Genomic DNA, 20240 nt, shown 5'->3' with positions numbered 1-20240 from the left:
AAATCCTAATGTATTTTTTCAGTCATAGTTCTTATTGTTTCGAAAGCATCTTTTTTACTTACACGTTTTCTGCTATTGTTCTGTTTAGGTTGTATTGAAGTTGCACTTGCTGAAGGAATTTTTACAGTTTCGTGGGACACAAATTGCACGATTTGACTTTCTGTAGAAGTCTTGGTTCTCGGATGGGCTTCCAGATAAGGAAGATAGAAATACTTAAAATAAATCGATAAACATGTTCCATCAAATGCAATACCATTGTTACCTCTCTTTAATTGATACGCTATTTGCAACGATTCTAAAATATCAGCAGAATACTTTTCTGGGTCAAAATCTTGAAGAACCTCTTTACTAATATCAATAAATTCCTGATAATTTAAATTTGGTAAAAATTGCTCAGAATAATATTTTTCATCAAGATGAAGAGATGTAGCAACACATCTTATATAGGTAGTTACTGACTTTTTGATCACCTCGGAAGAATATGCCATACCAGAGCTAAATCGTCTAATTTTTTTTGCTATCAAACCAATCGATATATGATCTTTCTTGATAAAGAGCAGATCAATATAAAACGTAATATACTGGTAAGTATAAACAAAATGTTTCCCGGGTCTTTCAAAATCAGGTTTCCAAATATTGATCAGATTTTTGTTCATTGTCTTGAGAGACATCATTGTCTCAATTTCCTTAATAGCGCCATTAAGATCACCAAAATCCTCAAACAAAATTTTTGAAATTCTATAAGTTGGGCGATGATGCCATTTACGTTTATCTGATTGTTGAATAATTCTAAGAAATTCTATGGATTTCTTATAAAATGATTTCTTTTGGTAATCAATAGAAATACTATTATCAATGTCCCAAAAGTCATTATCAACATCAAAAAATCCAATATCCTTACTTAAAATTTGTAGAGCATTATATGGGCTCAAAACATTCAATTTTACCCATTTGTAACACATAACTAATAAATAATAATGTGGTTCAACTATCAAATCTTTTGGCGTCGAGACATCCATAGCTAACTTACAAGCTCTCAAAATAACTTTCTCAATATCGTGCAACATTGTAAGCCTTCCTTTTTTGAATAAAAGTCTACTAATATAATAATAATTCTGCCATCTTTCCTTAGAGTCCTTAGACGAAACTAAAGCTTCTCTAAATTTGTTAGATCTATTAAAGCACAATAAAGCAGCTTGTTCGATGTTAAAACTTGAAATGCTATTGATTTCTACAATCATTTTTTCTGCAAGTTCCCCATCGTCACCAAGTTGTAAATATTTATGTGCTCTTTGGAATTGGAAGCATTCCATATCCATAGGTTTATATAAACCAATTATAAGTTCCATGCCCAAAGCTTCCAAAACTTTTATCATGACCTTCTTATCATCTCTATCAACCTCATTTTTCTGATAAAACACATTTATAGACATTAAGTAACATAAAATTGCTTTCCTTTGATTTGAAGCTATTGTATTTTTTTTTTCTGGTACATTTAATTTATCTGAAGTCCACATTAAATCATCTTCGACAATATATGAAAAACATAAACCTAATAAGTACCAGCTCTCGTATCTGTTGAAGTTATAAATAATATCAATCTTAATCATATTTATGATAGAGTCTAATTCGGAAGGACGAGCTTGCATAGATTTTTTACGGAGTTTGTATAAATTCAGAGCCTGGACACTGGCAATGTAATATAATCCAATCTCAATGGCCTCTTGAAATTCATCATTTGGGGATGAAAATCGTAAGCTGCAAAGTCCGTTGAATGACTTCTTCAAATAATCTGTTGTTAACGGTAGCGACAGGTATTCATCCAATTTATATTTATTATTTTCGATGAAGAAATTTGGAGAATCGCAAGGGTCCTCCAACGTATTAATTATATTATCAAGCACTTGTTTCAACGTTGATTTGTTGCTATTGACCAATAATGGATTCCTTCCAGAGTATTGTAATTTTATTAAATATGTACCCAAAGGTAGTGAGTTAACCTTGTCTATTGGAACCGGCTGTGTTGTATGATATTCAAAGGATACAGAATCACTGCTTAAAGAATAATGATAATGACACCACAACGTTTGGAGCAATTGTAAATAAGTATCATCATTAATGAATCGACAAAGTAAGTTCTCAGTAAATCTTAGAAAGTTTCCGCTTGCTGCATCACAAGATTTAAACTCCCCTAGCAGAGAATGAATGTTCCAGACAATTTTTGTTATTATTGGAGCAGCTTCTTCATGTGATACCATTTTAATACAAGAAGAATTGAAAAAGTACAAAATTAAAGTCGATAATGCAGCTATCGAATCTTTCATTTTTCCCGCTGACTTATGTGCTCTCTGAAAAAACGATTTTAAGCTACTATCCACTTTTGAAGATGTTTCAAAATAGAAAACCAAATAGAAAATGGAAAATATTTCAAAAATACCTTTAAAATCTGTTGCTGATGGTTCATATCCTATATCCGACCATGCATTCGTTGAAAGAATATTGACAACCTTGGTAGTGAAATAATCAATATCAGATATGTATAATAGTAACATCTGATGGCGATTTTGCTCCATATGATCCACATACTCAGTAGAATCAAGCTTTTTGAATAGCAACTGAAGAATACAAAAATAAATTTTAATTGATTTTTGTATATCTTCAACATCAATATAATAGTTAAATAATACTTTCCATAAATTAATCTGAACAACAAATGGAGATTGATCAATAAATGATATGATCTCTTTATCATCATTGTCCCTTGCTTGCTCACCATCAACCCTTAATAAAACCTTTTCTAACTGTAACATATTCCCATCATGTTTAAACTCAGTTTCAGTGTTAAAATTGTCACTATAAGAATCGATAATGGTTAACTTGTCGATAATGCTTATTTTCTTAATATTAGATTTAACAAAATCACGGCTAAGACATGATATGTAATTATAATTTGGGTATACTATGTAGAGTTTCTTATCATAGTTCGACAATTGTTTTTCTATTTTTGTACATAAGTTAATCATATCTTTATTCGAGAAGTCTTCACAAAATTGGAAAAAACAAAATTTTGACCATAAAAATTCGACATTCCATAGTATGTCATCAGTGTAATCAATATTTTCTGCTAATTGAATCCATTTATTAATTTTTGCCTGAAGTTTATACTTATTAACCTTTAATTCGTTAACTTTAGTACCTTGTAGTGTCTTATGATTGATTTCGTCATTAATTGAACCCGACATATTTATTAAAACTTCAATGATTGAAAGGATTAAATATTTATTTTCGTTGAAAGAAGTTTTGACGAATTCAAACATACTACTTTCAACTGAGGATAAAAGCCATTCGAGATTTTGATATAAACTTTTAGACCATAGATGTGATATAATAATTCTTTCTTGTTCATTTTTTTTTGATAAAAGTGCATCAATAATTTTAAAACGAACTTCTTGGAAGTGCATTTTCCCTCTATTTATATTCCCAATAAAGTTCTCGAGAATTGAAGGGTCAGCATCTTCTAATCTTTCAGGATAATTTTGCTTTTCTCCATATTCATTACTTCCATTGTATTTTAATAAGGAAGTTAATTCAGGCGATTGTGACGTTGTATTAGATTCACCTATCTTACTTTTTGATGGGACTTGTGCATTTTGAATAAAAATATCAGCATGCTTTGAATTCCAATTTTTTAAACAATTAAAAAAATCGACGTAATAAGTTTTATTTGATTGCAAAATACCATCTTGAATTATGGATTCTAATCCTTCTTTATTAAAGCATGACTCCATATTTATCATAGAACATGAAGAAAAAAAGTCATTTATAAAGATTTGATGTAACTCGAATACTTTTTTCTCATCAACCACATGTTCATTTTTAACTCTTTTACTAACTCTCTGTGCTGGCCTTGATAAATCTTCTACAGAAGTTGATTGTCTTTTTTTCTTATGCCTATCTGCATCTGTTGAAATATTAGAATCTGAGTCAATATCATCATTTTTATCATTTTTATCATTCTTAACACTGTCATTATTTTTATTGGTTCCCTCGATTTCAAAATCGATATTATCATTATCCTTTGTCTCTGGTATAAGAGAGGAATCCGGTTCACTTTTATTTGTAGCGTTTATGGAAGCAATTTCTTCCTTTTCATCAGAAACATCATTCTTTTGCATTGTTAGAGAAGTATCAGAGTTTATTAGCGCCTTGTCAGATAAATTAAATTTAATTGCTTCAATTGGGTATTCTGTTTCTGCATAGGTATCATAATCTCTTAGCAACATATTAGTTGACTTCATATGCACTACTAGACTTTTGAATGATCCTAAAATATCGTCCCAACTCATATTTTTAATATTAACTTCAAATCTATCCAATTTCTTCATTTCTTTATCATCTTGGGTTTTCATCTGATTAATCTTGTTCAAAACTATATTGAATTCAGATGTGCTGCTTAGATTTATGTTATTGTCCTTTATTATCGTTGAGGTTTCAATTGTTTTCGTATCATGCAAATTATTTAGTAGTATTGTATATCTATCCAGTACATTCTTCAATTTTGGAAGGATTTTATTTTTATTTAAACGCTCCAATGTTAGGAATTGATTATCTGGTTTCTTCAGTTCATATTCAATAATTAATCGCTCTAATTTACGGCTTCTAAAACTTCTAAATATCATTAATAATAACTCAGTGACTGAACTATCAGCATAACTATGTTGCATTGACTCCAATAAATCTTCTACCACTTTCAGTATGTAATTAACAATTTCATCAGTTTCCATTGATGCATATTCATCGATTAAATATGAATAATAAAACATTCCACGGTTCCTAAACGCCAGATAACGGAGACTATCTAAAGTTGGTGATGAGAACTGATACAAGCCCCATTTATCAGCCTTTAAAATTGCCATTTGAAATAGTTCATCAAATTTATCGGAAGCATCATCATATTTTTTATTTCTTAAAAACTGCAGAGCAGTCTGAAACGTCTTAAACCCTTCTTCCACTTGTAGTTCTCGTGAATGACCATCAACTTCAAATTCTTCATCGTGAAGGTCCTGATTCAAAGCATTAAATTTAGACATCGGTCTAACCTTTTTATTTGACACAGTTAAGTAAAATCCACTGTACTTTCTTAACAACTTAATAAGGCATTAAGCTAAAGATTATTATACTTACGATGCACATTACATAGTCATCTAAATGTTTTAATTACATTTCCTTTAATATTTACTTTAACATTTATAGTTACATAAATATCGAAATCTTATTGTTGTCAAAGCGCCAAAAGCTGTGAAGCAAACTTTAGGCTTCAAAAGGTCACTTGATAATTCGATTAAAAGATAAAGAGTAACGGTTTCTTTCTGGTATTTTTTTAATAGAATACACTATTCTCTAATTAAATGTTGATATCTGAGTAATGGTTGTCGTGTTTGGTGGGTCAATAAAAGAAGTGGTAATTCAAGAAAACAATGACTAAATGGCTGATAGAGTATTTGCCAAGAATTGGAAATATATCGATAATAATAGAAAGTTCCCAGGGAAAGAAGATCCATATTGATGCCATTGATTTAGATGGGATACATGCTAAGGTAGGTGGCGAACCTATCAGAATTCCTTTTGCTGCTAAAGTTACTTTGATATATAATAAAGAGGAGGAAGAAACGTTATGTTCCCAAGAATTTAATGAAGTTGCACATTTTAAATTACAATATTCTGACTTGAGTACTAATAAAAACAGCATCTCTTTAATGAATGATGATCTGAATTGGAAATGGTCTAAAAAGGAATTACTTGCTATGAAAAACTTTTCATTTGGGTGTATTGATTGTGGCAACGTCATATTTGAAAGTGATGATAACTGCCGTAAACTAAATATCATGCCATCCGAATTTTGGGCTGAACTGATGGATAATTGGCATTGTCATAAACCTAGTGAGAATAATGATTCAGAAGGGAACAATTTAAATGCTTCCTTCCTCAAATATAGTCAATTGAAACCGAATAACTTCGAGATTCTAATCGGAAACTCATTTTTCATTTGTAACTCTGCTACTTTGAACTCAAAAGTAATAATCGATTCAAAATTAAATATTGTGGGTTGCAAGAATTGTAACTCCATAATTGGAGAAATTAATCAAGATAAATTATGCCAAATATTCAAATGGAAACTGCTGTTAAATGGGGAAGATAAATATCCCATATATAAGCATGTTATATCTCAAATTTTAAACATAGTTGACAGTACGTCAAGTCGACACATTTTACTACAAATAGAAGACTCTACAGAGCAAATATATATTTGGGCTTTTTCTATAAATACAATGGTAGCCGCTACAAATTATGTGGAGTGTAATAATTCTATTAAGATATTATATAAGGACTTTGAAGATGACGCCGATCTTAACTTCCAAATAAAGAACACAAATGTAGAAAAAATAATAACAAAATTGGATGCATTTAAAGCATTTGTTGAATATCTTAGTGAATCAAACTCTAACCTTCCATCCACTGTGAAGACTTGGGGCAAGTGGAAAGTATCATATTTACCAATATAAAATAAGAATAATTGTCTATTGCAAGGAGTTAAAAGCTTCCTCTAAAAATGGTGCAACCTGCTTTCTACTAGCCTTTAAATTTAACTGTGAGTATGAATAGTGGGTAATAGCATCGGATTCATTTGAGTTTAAAACAGGTTGAAGACCCAATTTACCTTGAATATCCTTTATAATTTCTACAGAAATGTTCTTGTATTCGTGTGATGGTATGATTACAAGTTCTCTGTTAAATTTATTGTTAATGTCCACAAATGAGGTCATAATAACAAAAATGTCGACATGCATTTCTTGAAGGAATACTTCTGATTCTTTTAAGAAGTTCGATTTTCCACCATGCTCATTATATAACCAATCCATAGACTTTACTATTGAGGAAATGCCAATACTGATAGACTTTCCACTTTTATTTGCATATGTGAAATGTTTATAATCTTTTTTTAAGATTTGTTTGATTGTCAAACCTTTTATGTTATCCTTAGCTATTTTTAGATTCTTAAAATATTCCTCAATATTTAAATTTGGCAGAGCTTCCTTGTATAACTTCAATGCCTCTAAATCAATATCTATACATCTATTTGTGAAGTTAGTTGTATCTATAACCCCTGCTCCTAAACATAGAGGGATAGCACTCTTCATTTTCTCTAAGTTTGCGATTCTTTCGTACCAATACTTGAATACTAAAGAAGAACAACTTCCTGATAGTTCGATAAACCTTGGCACCACATCTAGATATAACCCACTGTCCTGATGGTGATCAAGTATTCCTACAACTTTATCCGTAAGTTTCGTTAAGCCTGCTGAAGGTTTGTTATGATCTGATAAGATAACGTTAATCTGCTCAAAGTTCTCTCTCAATTGAATCAAGTGGTTCCTGAAAAAGAGATCTTCTCTTTTTATATTCATTTGATCTAATGCATAAACGACATCTCTCCTCAAATTAAAATCTACTATTGGAATATCAATTATAGGAATGACTATATCATTTTGATTTGAAATAAAACTGTAATAAGAATAACTTATCGCACAGGCAATGGAATCAAAGTCAGCAGCTTCATTACCACAAACAATGTTTACAACCCTCTTATCATTCTTGATGCCATTGAAATAAGCATTTTTCACATGAGATAGATATAGGCTTATACTCTTAAATAGAATACCTTCTCCTTCGATGTATAGATTAATTGACATTTTGGCCTTCACTTGGGACTCTGGACACAATACACAAGGGTTTTTTGATACCCTTGAACTGAAAACAATATATACTCACTATACCAGAGATCGTATAGCTTCGATTTATCTTACTAGTATACTTGTAAAGATCTGCTTCAATACCTTCAGACTACATGTTGTGTTACAACGAACTTATATCATCGATTTAAGGTGCAAAGGAAAAAACTGAATATGAGATTCATTGAAAAGATTATTTAACAATTGCAGAAAGATTAGAGCTAATCTTGAAGTTCAGTTAGTTTATGATCTTGGGTACAAGAATAACTAGATAAATGAATAAGAGATAGTTTTGTTGGAGATTTTATAATTATCGAGTATCCTAGTCAGGAATATAATTATAATTCAGGATGTTGAAAGTTGAGGTGAATGACGATGGTAAAGAAATTCTTGTTGGTGATAGGACTGACACAGATAGTTTGATACATGTTATCGATCGTGTTGATTCGTTTCCTGTTGATTATCAACTTCACACCAATTTTAGAGAAAATGTGTACTTTTTGTTAAGTCATGATAAGAGAAGTAAATTAGGATTTGTTTTGAGATTTGTTGTCGAGGAAATGAAAAGGGTTGATTTAGGTTTATTTAATGGAATATTCGAAGAGATGCAATATCATGAAGGTGATGAAAGAGTAAAATTAATGGGACTGAGGTTCAAAGATGAACAATTTCATGAACGAAATGCAAAATCAGATCAATTGGCACAGATTCTGTACAGAAAATCAGATCTAGAAGAAATAAAGGGTTGGCGTAATGAAAAATATACTGTGTATCAAAATTCGAAACCATATATATTGATTGAGAGATCTATGGCAGGACTGCTGGGTATTCTGACTAGTGGTATCCATGTCAACGGTTACACGTATGACAAACTTACCAGACAGATCAAATTTTGGATTCCAAGAAGATCGAAAACAAAACCAACTTGGCCTTATATGTTAGATAACATTATTGCTGGAGGGATTTCTTATCCATATTCAGTCCATGAAACAGTGCATAAGGAGGCTGTAGAGGAAGCAAATTTGGATGGAAAAATCATTGAGAGATATTTAATACCAACTGGATATCTATCGTACATGCACTATCAGGGTGATTTCTTTAGTGATAGTTTCCAGAGTGAGAAGAGTTTTATCGTTGGAGAACATGAATATATATACGATTTGGAACTCCCAGAAGATGTGATTCCTACTCCCAATGACGGTGAGGTCGATAGCTTTAATCTTCTCACTTTGCAAGAAATATTAGATGCCTTATACAATAACCAATTTAAACCTAACTGTGGACTTGTTATGGTAGATTTTTTGATACGTCATGGATATCTTAACACTGAAAATGAAGTAAATTACGAAAAGATTATAAGAAAGATGCATCGTAAATTAATATACGAATCAGAATAATAAATTCGAAACTCCACCATACTCTAATATTTGCCCTGTTGGTAATAAGACATTTAAGTTGTAAATACATTGACATACTTAGTTAACTAATCCTTGTTCTTATAATTGTTTAACAATTGAGACGAACTTATACCATTTTACTTAAGATGTTAATTACATATTGTTATGCATTATGATCGACTGTGATTTCTTAATTCCTTATATACATTGCAGAATCTATAATTATAGATTTAAAGATCTATATAAAGCACAGTATTATGGCTGTTTCCTATTTATCATTGCAGAATTATTATTTAGCGAAATGTAATTTTAAGTTAAACCACTTTCTACTTTGAACTTGCTCTGGTGTTAATGAAATATCACCATAAACTAATGGTGCAAAATATATAAAAAATCCCACAACAGCAACTGAAACGATGAGGAAGAATAGAGAAAGTTGCTTATCATGAATGACTACCGCAGTAGTATTATAAGCAGCATCTTTATCATCCTTACTTGGGTCTTCAGTTTTGGTATTACTAAAAATAACTTCCCACAGAGCAGCAGAGAATAGGGCAGCAATTAAATGAGCTGGTAAGTAGTGATGTAAAAACTTTTGACGACCCATTAAGAAGAATGGAAAGTAATGACAACACCATCCGATGAAGAAGAATAATAATGGACCATATATTTTTTCTCTTGTAATTTCATTTAATGCATAGTATCCACGTTGTCTGGTAATTAAATCAGCACAAACTAAGCCAACAAACACAGCCAAAGAAATGACTTGAAACCACCATCCAATAATGTTACCAATAAAGAAAATTTGTAGTTTTTTCTCGTCATCAGTCCAGAAGGATACACCATTCAAACTACCTGGCCATGTGTATGGTTCAGAAGCAAATGGGTGCTCAGAGGATAATTTGTTATTGTGTTCAAACATTAATCTTTGGGCTTCTAACCACTTGGAGATGAATGGTAACGTTTTAATAACTTTTGGATAATATATCTTCCTGGCTTCATCTAAATTAACAATAGTTTCAACTAACCAAGTATTTTCTGAAGAAGTAACTTTTTTGTTACCATTAACTTCTTGTTGAGATTTACCCCAGTCTGGAAGCAATTCGTCATTGTGTGTCCATAGAGCAACAGCAGTATCAACATGGAAGATACGGAAAGATGTCATTTTGGATTTTATCTTACGACCATTATCTTTTTTGTTTACTGGTTGCAGAGTGAACAACGTCTGTTGGTAGCGTTCACCATTGGCATCTTCTTCTGAAACAGTTGTAACTTCTTCATTAGTTGGGTATAATGGAGAGGCCACGTCGTGTGTTAATAGGTATGTATCAGTAGAAACATGTCTCAATCTAATTTGCTCCCCTTGTAAAACAGGTTGACCTATTTTTGATTTTAATTCTTTGACTGGAAGAATTTCCCATTCATTGTTCTTATCTTCATGGACATATCCTGTAACTTGTTGGCCATTTGAAGAAACACGACCATCTTCGTAACGTAATGGATAATTTAATAAATGAGAATGTAGGTAAGCCTCGGTGTCCTTGTGCTTGAAAGTGACAATGTCAAAATAATTAATTTGCTTTGCTTCTTTGGCTAATGCAGATTCGTTCAAAGTTTCTTGGAAATCTTGTGACATAAAAGCATCACCTGGACCAGAATTGATCAGAATAGAGAAGTGACACCAGAACCAGAATAAGTATACGATGAATGGGGCAAATACCAACCCATTTAATCTCCTCAAGAAATGTCTAGCAAAAGTGTGCAAAGTCAATCCAGTTCTGATATCTAACAATTGCCATAGATTGACAATGACTGGGATACCTATAGCGACATATGTCATAACACCAACATATTTGGTAGAGATGACAAATGATAAAGATAAACCAGTAGCATACAACCAAATGTACCACGAGGTAGAGAAAGGAGCCTTTAGTTGTTCTTTGTAGAAACGAACATAACAGCATAATGATGCTGCGATTGAAATAATCAAAATTGCATCTAATAAAATCAATCTTGTTTCCGTAACGTGAGCGTTGTCAACAGCAACTAAAAGAGCAGCAAAAGCACAAGTAATAGCTTTGAAATTTAATTCCTTTAGTGTTAGGAACATAATAGGAACAGTTAATGTACCTAATAAAGCGTTAAAAGAACGGTAGGCAATGTATGGTGCTGGGTTTTTGTCATAAGGCATTCCAATTTCTTCGAACTTAAATGAACCGTCATAACCAACTAAAAACCCAATGAAAGCAATCATCATCTTAGCAAAAGGTGGATGGACATCGAAGAAATAGGTTCTTTCCAGATAATAGGAAGCAAACTTACCAAAATGGACTTCATCGAAAACCACTTCCTTAGGATTCCAAATCTTATAAAATCTAGTAATGAAAGCAATGGTAGTAACAATATACATCCATGTATTGTAAGTTGGTTCTGCGTCCGGAAGAGGTTGGCTTAACCAACGTTGGCCAATGAATTCTACCTTCTCAACCCCTTTAGAATACTTGTTCTCCGATTCATCAACATCAACCGACTTGCTTTTATTTCTCTTGACAACCGCCATATTCGTTATGTCGACTTATGTTTAAGTAATATCAATAGCTGTATTCTGCCCTCTACTTTGATTTAAAAGACACTATTTTCGCAACAAATAATTTACCTTCACGAGCACTGTGTCTGGGAGTAATTGATTAAATCTTTCAACATTATATTACACCATTGATCAACTTTACTTTTAAACAACTCTTAATCAATAGGTGTCATTTTTCATTTTCTAAGTTAAAATAACCAAAATGAAAAATGAAAAGAGAGATACAATGAGATAGGATATAAGGAACATAAAGTTTATAAAAAATGGTTCAAAATGGAGGTCAGCTTATTGAAAACTGGAGTACTCCTGATATATTTAAGGCTCTGAACTTGGTTTGATTCTGATATCAACGCTTTCTGTTTGTTTTAACTTTGGACTTCCATATCAGGATTCTGTGCTACTTTTTGGTTTACGTCTGACAGCTATTATCGAAATATGTTTTTAAGAAGCCGTGTCTCTGCACGCAGTTTGGATGGACTTGGAAATGTTGTTCGTAACATTCATGTCTCTAGAGTAGTTAAAGATTACTCCAATGATACTTCTGCTGCTAAGCCATCTGGTTATGGTTCCTCAGCTGCCAAGTCTTCTAGTTACGGCTCTTCTGCCTCCAAGTCGTCTAATTATGGATCTTCTGGAGCCACTAAGTCTGCTACTAACTTCCCGACTGGTGCATCCCTTGCATCGACTGCTGCTCCCGCTACGACTTCCATTGCAGTTAAACGAGTCCCAGGTTATACTACCACACTGGAGAAGAAGCTGAATGGTGGCGTTCTAGGGAATATCGAGGCTAGTTCTGGTAATGCAGTAGAAAATGTACCAGGCGATATTGATTGGTACAAATCGTGGCATAAAATTGGTTCCAGCCCATTTCCACAGAAAGTCCAAACCGAATTGGAAAAACCTTTGGACCTTGAGGACATCGAAATCAAACCAGATGGACTGATCTACTTACCTGAAATCAAATACCGTAGAATACTTAATAGAGCATTTGGTGCAGGTGGATGGGGTCTTGCCCCAAGAAGCGACACCATCGTCACTCAAAAATTGGTCACAAGAGAGTATGCTCTTATCTGCTTAGGCCAATTGGTCGGTGTTGCAAGAGGTGAACAAGACTACTTCAGTGAGTCAGGTATTCCAACAGCTACGGAAGGTTGCAAAAGTAATGCCTTGATGAGATGTTGTAAAGATTTAGGCATTGGGTCCGAACTATGGGATCCAGTATTCATTAAGAAGTATAAAAAGGAGCATTGTGTTGAAAAGTTTGTCGAACACGTAACTACCCAAAAGAAGAAAAAGATATGGCTGAGAAAAGGAAGACCAGTCGAATATCCATATAAATAAGCATTAAGTTCTCATTGTTGCTGAAAACAATGTCGCACACAATAACTAACCTTTCACTCTTTCCTAGAGAGTGTATACCCTATACAGAAACACATATAGTCCCTGCAACTTATATTTAGAAGTAACATCTGACTAAATATATTCTATATCTACATTTATAATCTATTCATAATCGTTTTATTCATCAGAACCCTCTAATCCTTTATCATTAACATCATTTTAACACATTTCAAGGGCTTCCGGGATAAAGATTTAAGAAGAATTGCAATATAATTTATAATATAAAGAAGATATGTTAAAGGAAGACGAGAAAGAGTTTTATATTTGATGAGAATAAGAACACAGAAAGGTTAATTCAAATAGCAATTTAGTTTAAAGGATTGCTGGGATATTGTGGAATTGGTTATATTGGTACTAAAAGTAATTCGATTGCTTTCTGTATGATCGATGTTGCTTAAAAATAGTGTTGTTTTATTTACACTCTTAAATGAAGTTTATTGCTGGCCAATACAAGGTGTATTTGATTCTATAACAAAGCATGCAGGTTTTAATGATGGTGGTGGTGATACATTTCGAAATTTGAATTTAGGGTCTGTTAATTTTATACATACAACTGATACTCATGGTTGGTTAGGGTCCCATTTAACACAAAAAAATTATGATGCTGATTGGGGGGATTTTATAACATTTATTGATCTATTCAAGTCAAAGAGGTTATTGGAAGATCAAGATCTGATTGTAATAGATACCGGGGACAAAGAGGATGGCAATGGCTTGAGTGATGCCTCTTTTCCCAGAGCAATTAACAGCAGTAGGATATTTAATGAATTAGATTATGATCTGCTGACATTAGGAAACCATGAGCTATATAATGGAGCTATTACAACACAAGAGTATAAATATACAGCGATGTCAAATAAATTCAAAGATAAATATGTTTCTAGTAATGTTGAATATATCAATGATTCAGGTGAAGCAGTACCTTTTGGGAAAAAGTTTGTCTATTTCGAAACCCAAAATTCAAAGACACGTATTTTGTCTTTATCATTTTTGTTTGACTTTAATGTCTCAAATGAGAGAGTTAAAGTGACACCTGCCCTTGAAGAAGTTAAGGAGAGTGAATGGTTTAAAAAAATGACCGAACAATATAGTGAGGATTCTATAGATATGTTACTAGTTTTTGGGCATATTCCAATGACTGATCATCAGAATAAGGAAATCAATAAGTTACATGAATTTTTAAGGTCGAAATATCCAAACATAGTCATTCAATATTTTGGAGGCCACTCGCATATTCGTGATTTTGTTCAACTAGATACTAAAGCCACAGGTTTGCAAAGTGGAAGATTTGCAGAAACGGTTGGCTTTCTTTCAATAAATGATCTCAAAACTGAGAAACCAAAGTTCTTCAGAAGGTACATAGATTTTAGCAAAGCCTCTTTTTGTCATCATCTGCATCTCGATGATGCAGAATTGTTCTATACCAAAAAAGGTAAACAGATATCGGCTATGATACAAGATATTGCTGATGAACTGGAATTGACAGAAGTATATGGGCATGTGCCACAAAATTATTACTTTTCAACAAGACCTGTTAATGCAAATGACAGTATTTATCATCTTCTGACATCGACTATTCTCCCAAGATTGAACACGACTTTGAGTGATGCTAGAGTTGGAAGATATATTATGATTAATAGTGGATCAGTTAGATATGATATGTTTAAAGGGGATTTCACTAAAAATACTGAATATATCGTATCTCCTTTTGATAATAATTGGGAGTATATAAAAATTCCAAATAAAATAGCATCAAAGATTGCAGCATATCTTAATGGAGATAACTATATTATAACTTTGGGTCAACCGCATATGATCTCTAAGTCGTTCGTCAAAACTGATTCAGTTAATGATAAAGGTAATTGCCCTTCTATTGCTTTGCCATTTTTAACGGAAGGATACACAACGTCAGATGACTTTGGGTGTGATGGTGATGATAGACTTCACAATAGTCAACGAGAATATAAAATTCCTAATGTAGTTCAAAGTACTGAAAATTTACAGTTCGCTCAAGATGATGATATAGTGCATTTCGTATTTTACAATTTTATGCAAAGGAATATCATTGACGCAGTTAATTGGATAATACAAATTAATAAGTATAAAGATAAAATAATCAGTAGTGACAACGTCAAAAAATATGGGGGTTCATCTGTAAAACTTCTACTACGAGAATACATTCAAGAAATTAGTATGTAAGATTCTTAATCATCGTTTTGTTTTCTATTATATGTAGCGTTCATAGCTTGCTAAATGTTAAACAGCAGTTTTTTATAATTACTATATTGCTAAATAGTATTAAGCTAATTATATCAAGATGAATTGAGTTCACTTATAAACTTGCCAATGTGTAAAATATAATAACATTGTGCTATATTAAATTATTTTGCATTAAATTAAATATTTTATTTTTTATGTTATATGTTAATTTTTGTTTGATCTATTTATAAACCAGATTGAGCCCTTCTTCTGTCACGTTCTTCAGAAATAGATAACTTAATACCCTTACCCTTTGGTAAAGAGATGAACGGCTTACCTGGTTCACCGATTACGAAAACATTGTTTAATCTGGTGACGAAGGTGTTGTCTAAGGAATCCTTGATGTGAACTAAATCGAAACCACCATCATGTCTTTCCTTGTGAACGATAGTACCAATTCTACCCAAGTTACGACCACCAGTAACGTAAACTAATTTACCAGCATCAAACTTGATGAAGTCAGTAATCTTACCAGAAGCTAGGTCAATCTTGACAGTGTCATTGATTTTGATGTTTGGATCTGGGTATCTGATAGTTCTACCATCGTGTGTAACAACGTATGGAACACCTTTCTTACCTAATTGAACCTTCTTGACCTTACCTAATTTGTAGGAAGCTTCTTCATCGGTGATTCTGTGGACAGCGAATCTACCTTTAACGTCGTAAACTAATCTGAAGTTTTCGTTGGTAGCTTCTAAAGTAATAACATCCATGAAACCAGCTGGGTAGGTAGCATCGGTTCTGACTTTACCGTCGACTTTAACATGTCTTTGCATCATGATAGCTTTAACTTCACGACCGTTTAAGGCATACTTTAATCTGTTTCTCAAGAAAACAATCAATGGTAAGGATTCTCTTAATTTATGTGGACCAGCAGATGGTCTTGGGGCGTAACAACCAGATAGTTTGTCTAGTAACCAATGGTGTGGAGCTGCTAATCTCTTCAAATGCTTCTTCGGACCTCTAGCCATTTTTTCTTTGTTACTGTCTTCGTTATTGGGTTGATTATTCGGTATTCTTAAATATACGAATAGAACTAATAATTAAATAACCAATACATCTATATATAATGCCTATGTTTTAACATACTAACACAGTGCTTTTACTATAATACAAGAATAACAACAATACTCGATTACCGTATCGTTGTTGTTTAGTTTCACGAACTTAGCAGAGTAATTAGATGGATATATTTTGGCAAGTTTCCTAGTAAACCGAATGGACATCATTACAATTCACCAATTTTTGACAAATTTTGAATTAATTTTTAGAATTCCTACAATTTCGAAAGAATTATCACAATCACTTTAGCAAATGTCATAGACGATATAATATCAAAACAACAATTAGAGTTAAGACTAACTACTGCTACTATCACATTGCTACTATTACCTCTAACTTCATGAGTATAGGATCGAAAGGTGCAAGAAACCATCCAGTTCAAGAGCCCACTGTGCATTCTAATTAGGATTCAAGTCCATACTCTACCGTCTATGCTCATTGATATTGGCAATCTATGTGCCACCTTCGATTGCAGCATTATGCCTTCTCTTAACTATTGTCTTGTGAACAATTTCACCTCATCGCATTTTACTGCAGAAGTTGATGAGGTGGAAAATTTTCGTGTGCGTCCATCCCAGGCAGAAGATACGTCCTTCCACTGCATTACATCAGTCCTATTAGACGGGCCTCAGTGTGGTCCGACACCGGGCAGGCAGAACATCACAGGAACGCGCGCGCCTGCTCCGAGTAGCCTGTGAAACAGCGCCGCCTGGACTACCGGCTGGAGAGCTCAGTCTGCTGGTCTTACTAGAGACGCGAGGTCTGCCTAAAGCAGGCTGGGGCGCAAGACCGCCGCACAATGAACCCTTCCGTTTCTTCACCAAAAAAGAAAGTAAATAATGTTCAGCTTGACGTTTAAGTGATCGGTGCACGGGTTTCCTAATTATGCGATTTTGTGATGGTGTCTGGGTTTGTTTTACAAAACAGTCACTTGAATGTTTCCAACTACATTAAAAATCTATGAACTTTTAAAGTGAGCACGATAACTCTTACCATTGTGCATCGCTAGTGGGATGGTTTAATAGTTATCAATTGTTTAATTGTTAGGTTAAGATCTACAGAAAATGTGATGAGGTTCTGTTTTTAAATTGATTTTGTGAGAGTTCAGTGTGTTTTCTTTTTGGGCTCATTATCGATTGACTCGGTGAAATTATTGACTGCACAGTAACTGAAATTGAGAGATGGTCTGGTACTATACTGAACTATATTTAGTTCTGATCTATTTCATTAGTTTATTAGATATTGCCACAGCATCTGATCATTCTAGGGGACAAGATTTTGCTCCATATCATTTCACCGATAAGGAATTGATCTATTATCGAAATGAGGTGAAAAGCTTGTTTTATGAAAGTTTGGACAATTATTTGGAAATTGCATATCCATTTGATGAACTATTACCTATATCATGCGTGGCAAAGAAAAGGAATTTCGATGATCCCGGTGATATTATTACCAATGATGTATTAGGAAATTTCACGACAACATTAATTGACGCTTTGACAACAGTTGCTGTGTTTAATGATAGGGATAAATTTAAAGAATTAGTAAACTTAGTGAAAGAGACTTTCCCCAATGGGTTCGCCATTGATTCGACGATTCAAGTCTTTGAGACAACAATAAGAATTCTGGGTAGTTTAATATCAGCTCATTTGTATGCGACCGATCCGTCCAAAAAAGTATTTTTAGGGGACGATTACGATGGATGTTTATTGGATCTGGCGATAGATCTAGGCGATAGATTGTTACCTGCATTTTTAACAAATACAGGTCTTCCAGTTCCAAGAATAAATCTATTAACAGGCCTTAACGGATTGACTATGGATTTGGTTCAAGAAAATAATGTTGCAGCTCTAGGATGTCCAATGTTCGAATTTACTATGTTATCTGTCCTTACAAATGATGCAAAATATGAGATTATGACACGATACGCTTTTGATAAAGTATGGTCTCTAAGATCGGACTTAGATCTTCTCCCAATGTCTTTGAACCCTCAGACCTTGGCTGTATATACACAAATATCGGGAATTGGTGCATCGATTGATTCTATATATGAGTATGCTTTGAAAGGTGCTATCCTATTTGACGACCAGGATTTGTATGAAGTATGGCATGACTCTTATACTGCTTTGAACATTAATTCGAAACAAGATTGGCTCTATGCTAACGTACATCAGTATACTAGTATGTTGGCTACCCCTTGGATCGATTCTTTAAGTGCCTTTTTTCCAGGTTTGCAAGTCCTAAATGGTGATATCGAAGCTGCAACATACCAAAATTTGATGTCTCTGAAATTGTGGGATACGTATGGCGGTATACCTGAACGTTGGAATTTCCAACCAGACTGTCCGTTGCAAGGTCTCAATAATTCAGAATTAGTTGATAAAGTTTTACCATTGGAATGGTATCCGTTAAGACCAGAATTTATAGAGTCAACTTATTACCTATTCCGTGCAACAAACGATCCATTCTACCTCAATACTGGTGCCCATATTTTAAAAGATTTAAAAACAAGATTTAAACAAAAATGTGGTTTGGCTGGAATTCAAGATATTAGAACTGGAGAACCTCAAGATAGAATGGAATCTTTTGTTCTCAGTGAGACATTGAAATACTTATTTTTACTATTTGACGATAAAAATGAAATACACAAAACGAGAGATAATATAATATTCAGCACCGAAGCCCAACCTATGTGGATCTCTACTGAACTGAAGCACAGATATTCAAGGAATAGATATTTCAATGAAACTATATATGTTGATCATATTAGATACGTTGTTGATGAAGATAAAAGGAAACTGGAAAAAGAATTAAAAAATTCAAAAAATTCAAAACAATTTGACTTGGTTAAAGGTATTAAGAGAATTTATAACGAAGAAGCAATGAGCCCTGCAATGCAACAAATACATGATCGCTTTAAGTATCAAATATCAGAATATTACAAACCAGGAATGTGCGTGATTTCTAATTTCACGCAACATAAAGACAGATACCAAAACAAGGTAATGCTAAGTTCAAACCTATTAAATAACTTTTCTAAACTGTTTGAAATTGAAAATATCTATAATGAAACTTTAATCAAACCAGACTATTTGAAATACTATGACCAAATGGAAATCAATGACCAATTTTACAAAATTTGGAGCTCCGGTAAAGCGATCTCGACACCTTCTTCAAGTACATTCTCTATGGATATCGTAATAGATCTTCCCGGGAAGTTGCGCTGGAATATGTTAGGCAACGGTGATATTCAATTGGATACAATGTACGGTAGAAGAAAGATCAGGCTTGAAAAGATATATCCAAATGATTTGGATACCTATGGAAATTATGCTGAAGAAACTGTATTTAGTCGATTGGATAGGAACGATATTAGGAGCGAAAGGTGTATTGAAGTTGGCAACAATACTAGTGTACCATATATATATAGAGCAACAAGAATCAATGGTATATTTTTATCGGAAAGCAATAATATCTACATTAATAAAAAAGCTTTCATTTCAGATGAAGCCCACGAAGGAGGTGCAAAATTCAATTTATTCGATAATTTTGGTCTTAACAAAGATCACCATTTGTTACTAGAATGTATTCCAATTGTTAATATCTTTTTAGAATAAAACGTAAGCTCTCATCATAATATATCAGCAACAATCATCTCAAATATTACCACGACTATCAACTCTAATTAACAATTCATCGATTTTCATTAATTTGTATTTAAAGTTGCATAATATCTTAATCACA

General features: G+C 33.1%; 9 protein-coding genes across 9 annotated transcripts; 5 read left to right on the top strand and 4 right to left on the bottom strand.

Moving 5' to 3' along the window:
- Positions 1-5: 5 nt before the first annotated feature.
- On the bottom strand, positions 6-5090 carry HIR3 (Hir3p; the record flags this gene model as incomplete). The annotated part of the gene is made up of 1 exon (XM_003684091.1): positions 6-5090. The coding sequence occupies one exon, from the start codon at positions 5088-5090 to the stop codon at positions 6-8; it is 5085 nt and encodes a 1694-aa protein (XP_003684139.1).
- A 387-nt stretch (positions 5091-5477) lies between these two features.
- Positions 5478-6563, top strand: IPA1 (putative polyadenylation protein; the record flags this gene model as incomplete). Its single annotated transcript, XM_003684090.1, has 1 exon — positions 5478-6563. The coding sequence occupies one exon, from the start codon at positions 5478-5480 to the stop codon at positions 6561-6563; it is 1086 nt and encodes a 361-aa protein (XP_003684138.1).
- Positions 6564-6578: 15 nt separating this feature from the next.
- PPX1 (exopolyphosphatase) lies at positions 6579-7751 on the bottom strand (the record flags this gene model as incomplete). Its single annotated transcript, XM_003684089.1, has 1 exon — positions 6579-7751. One exon carries the CDS (start codon positions 7749-7751, stop codon positions 6579-6581), a length of 1173 nt encoding a protein of 390 aa, XP_003684137.1.
- A 389-nt stretch (positions 7752-8140) lies between these two features.
- On the top strand, positions 8141-9187 carry TPHA0B00300 (uncharacterized protein; the record flags this gene model as incomplete). Its single annotated transcript, XM_003684088.1, has 1 exon — positions 8141-9187. The coding sequence occupies one exon, from the start codon at positions 8141-8143 to the stop codon at positions 9185-9187; it is 1047 nt and encodes a 348-aa protein (XP_003684136.1).
- Positions 9188-9476: 289 nt separating this feature from the next.
- Positions 9477-11747, bottom strand: PMT4 (dolichyl-phosphate-mannose-protein mannosyltransferase; the record flags this gene model as incomplete). The annotated part of the gene is made up of 1 exon (XM_003684087.1): positions 9477-11747. One exon carries the CDS (start codon positions 11745-11747, stop codon positions 9477-9479), a length of 2271 nt encoding a protein of 756 aa, XP_003684135.1.
- A 462-nt stretch (positions 11748-12209) lies between these two features.
- On the top strand, positions 12210-13115 carry MGM101 (Mgm101p; the record flags this gene model as incomplete). Its single annotated transcript, XM_003684086.1, has 1 exon — positions 12210-13115. The coding sequence occupies one exon, from the start codon at positions 12210-12212 to the stop codon at positions 13113-13115; it is 906 nt and encodes a 301-aa protein (XP_003684134.1).
- Positions 13116-13562: 447 nt separating this feature from the next.
- SMN1 (Smn1p) lies at positions 13563-15374 on the top strand (the record flags this gene model as incomplete). Its single annotated transcript, XM_003684085.1, has 1 exon — positions 13563-15374. One exon carries the CDS (start codon positions 13563-13565, stop codon positions 15372-15374), a length of 1812 nt encoding a protein of 603 aa, XP_003684133.1.
- Positions 15375-15619: 245 nt separating this feature from the next.
- Positions 15620-16405, bottom strand: TPHA0B00260 (40S ribosomal protein eS4; the record flags this gene model as incomplete). Its single annotated transcript, XM_003684084.1, has 1 exon — positions 15620-16405. One exon carries the CDS (start codon positions 16403-16405, stop codon positions 15620-15622), a length of 786 nt encoding a protein of 261 aa, XP_003684132.1.
- A 1272-nt stretch (positions 16406-17677) lies between these two features.
- On the top strand, positions 17678-20113 carry MNL1 (alpha-1,2-mannosidase MNL1; the record flags this gene model as incomplete). Its single annotated transcript, XM_003684083.1, has 1 exon — positions 17678-20113. The coding sequence occupies one exon, from the start codon at positions 17678-17680 to the stop codon at positions 20111-20113; it is 2436 nt and encodes an 811-aa protein (XP_003684131.1).
- Positions 20114-20240: the final 127 nt, after the last annotated feature.

The sequence above is a fragment of the Tetrapisispora phaffii genome, chromosome 2 (genome assembly GCF_000236905.1).
Source record: "Tetrapisispora phaffii CBS 4417 chromosome 2, complete genome".
NCBI classification, from domain to species: Eukaryota; Fungi; Ascomycota; class Saccharomycetes; order Saccharomycetales; family Saccharomycetaceae; genus Tetrapisispora; species Tetrapisispora phaffii.
Note: the sequence above shows the minus strand (reverse complement) of the source record. Positions and strands in the feature narration are given on the sequence as shown.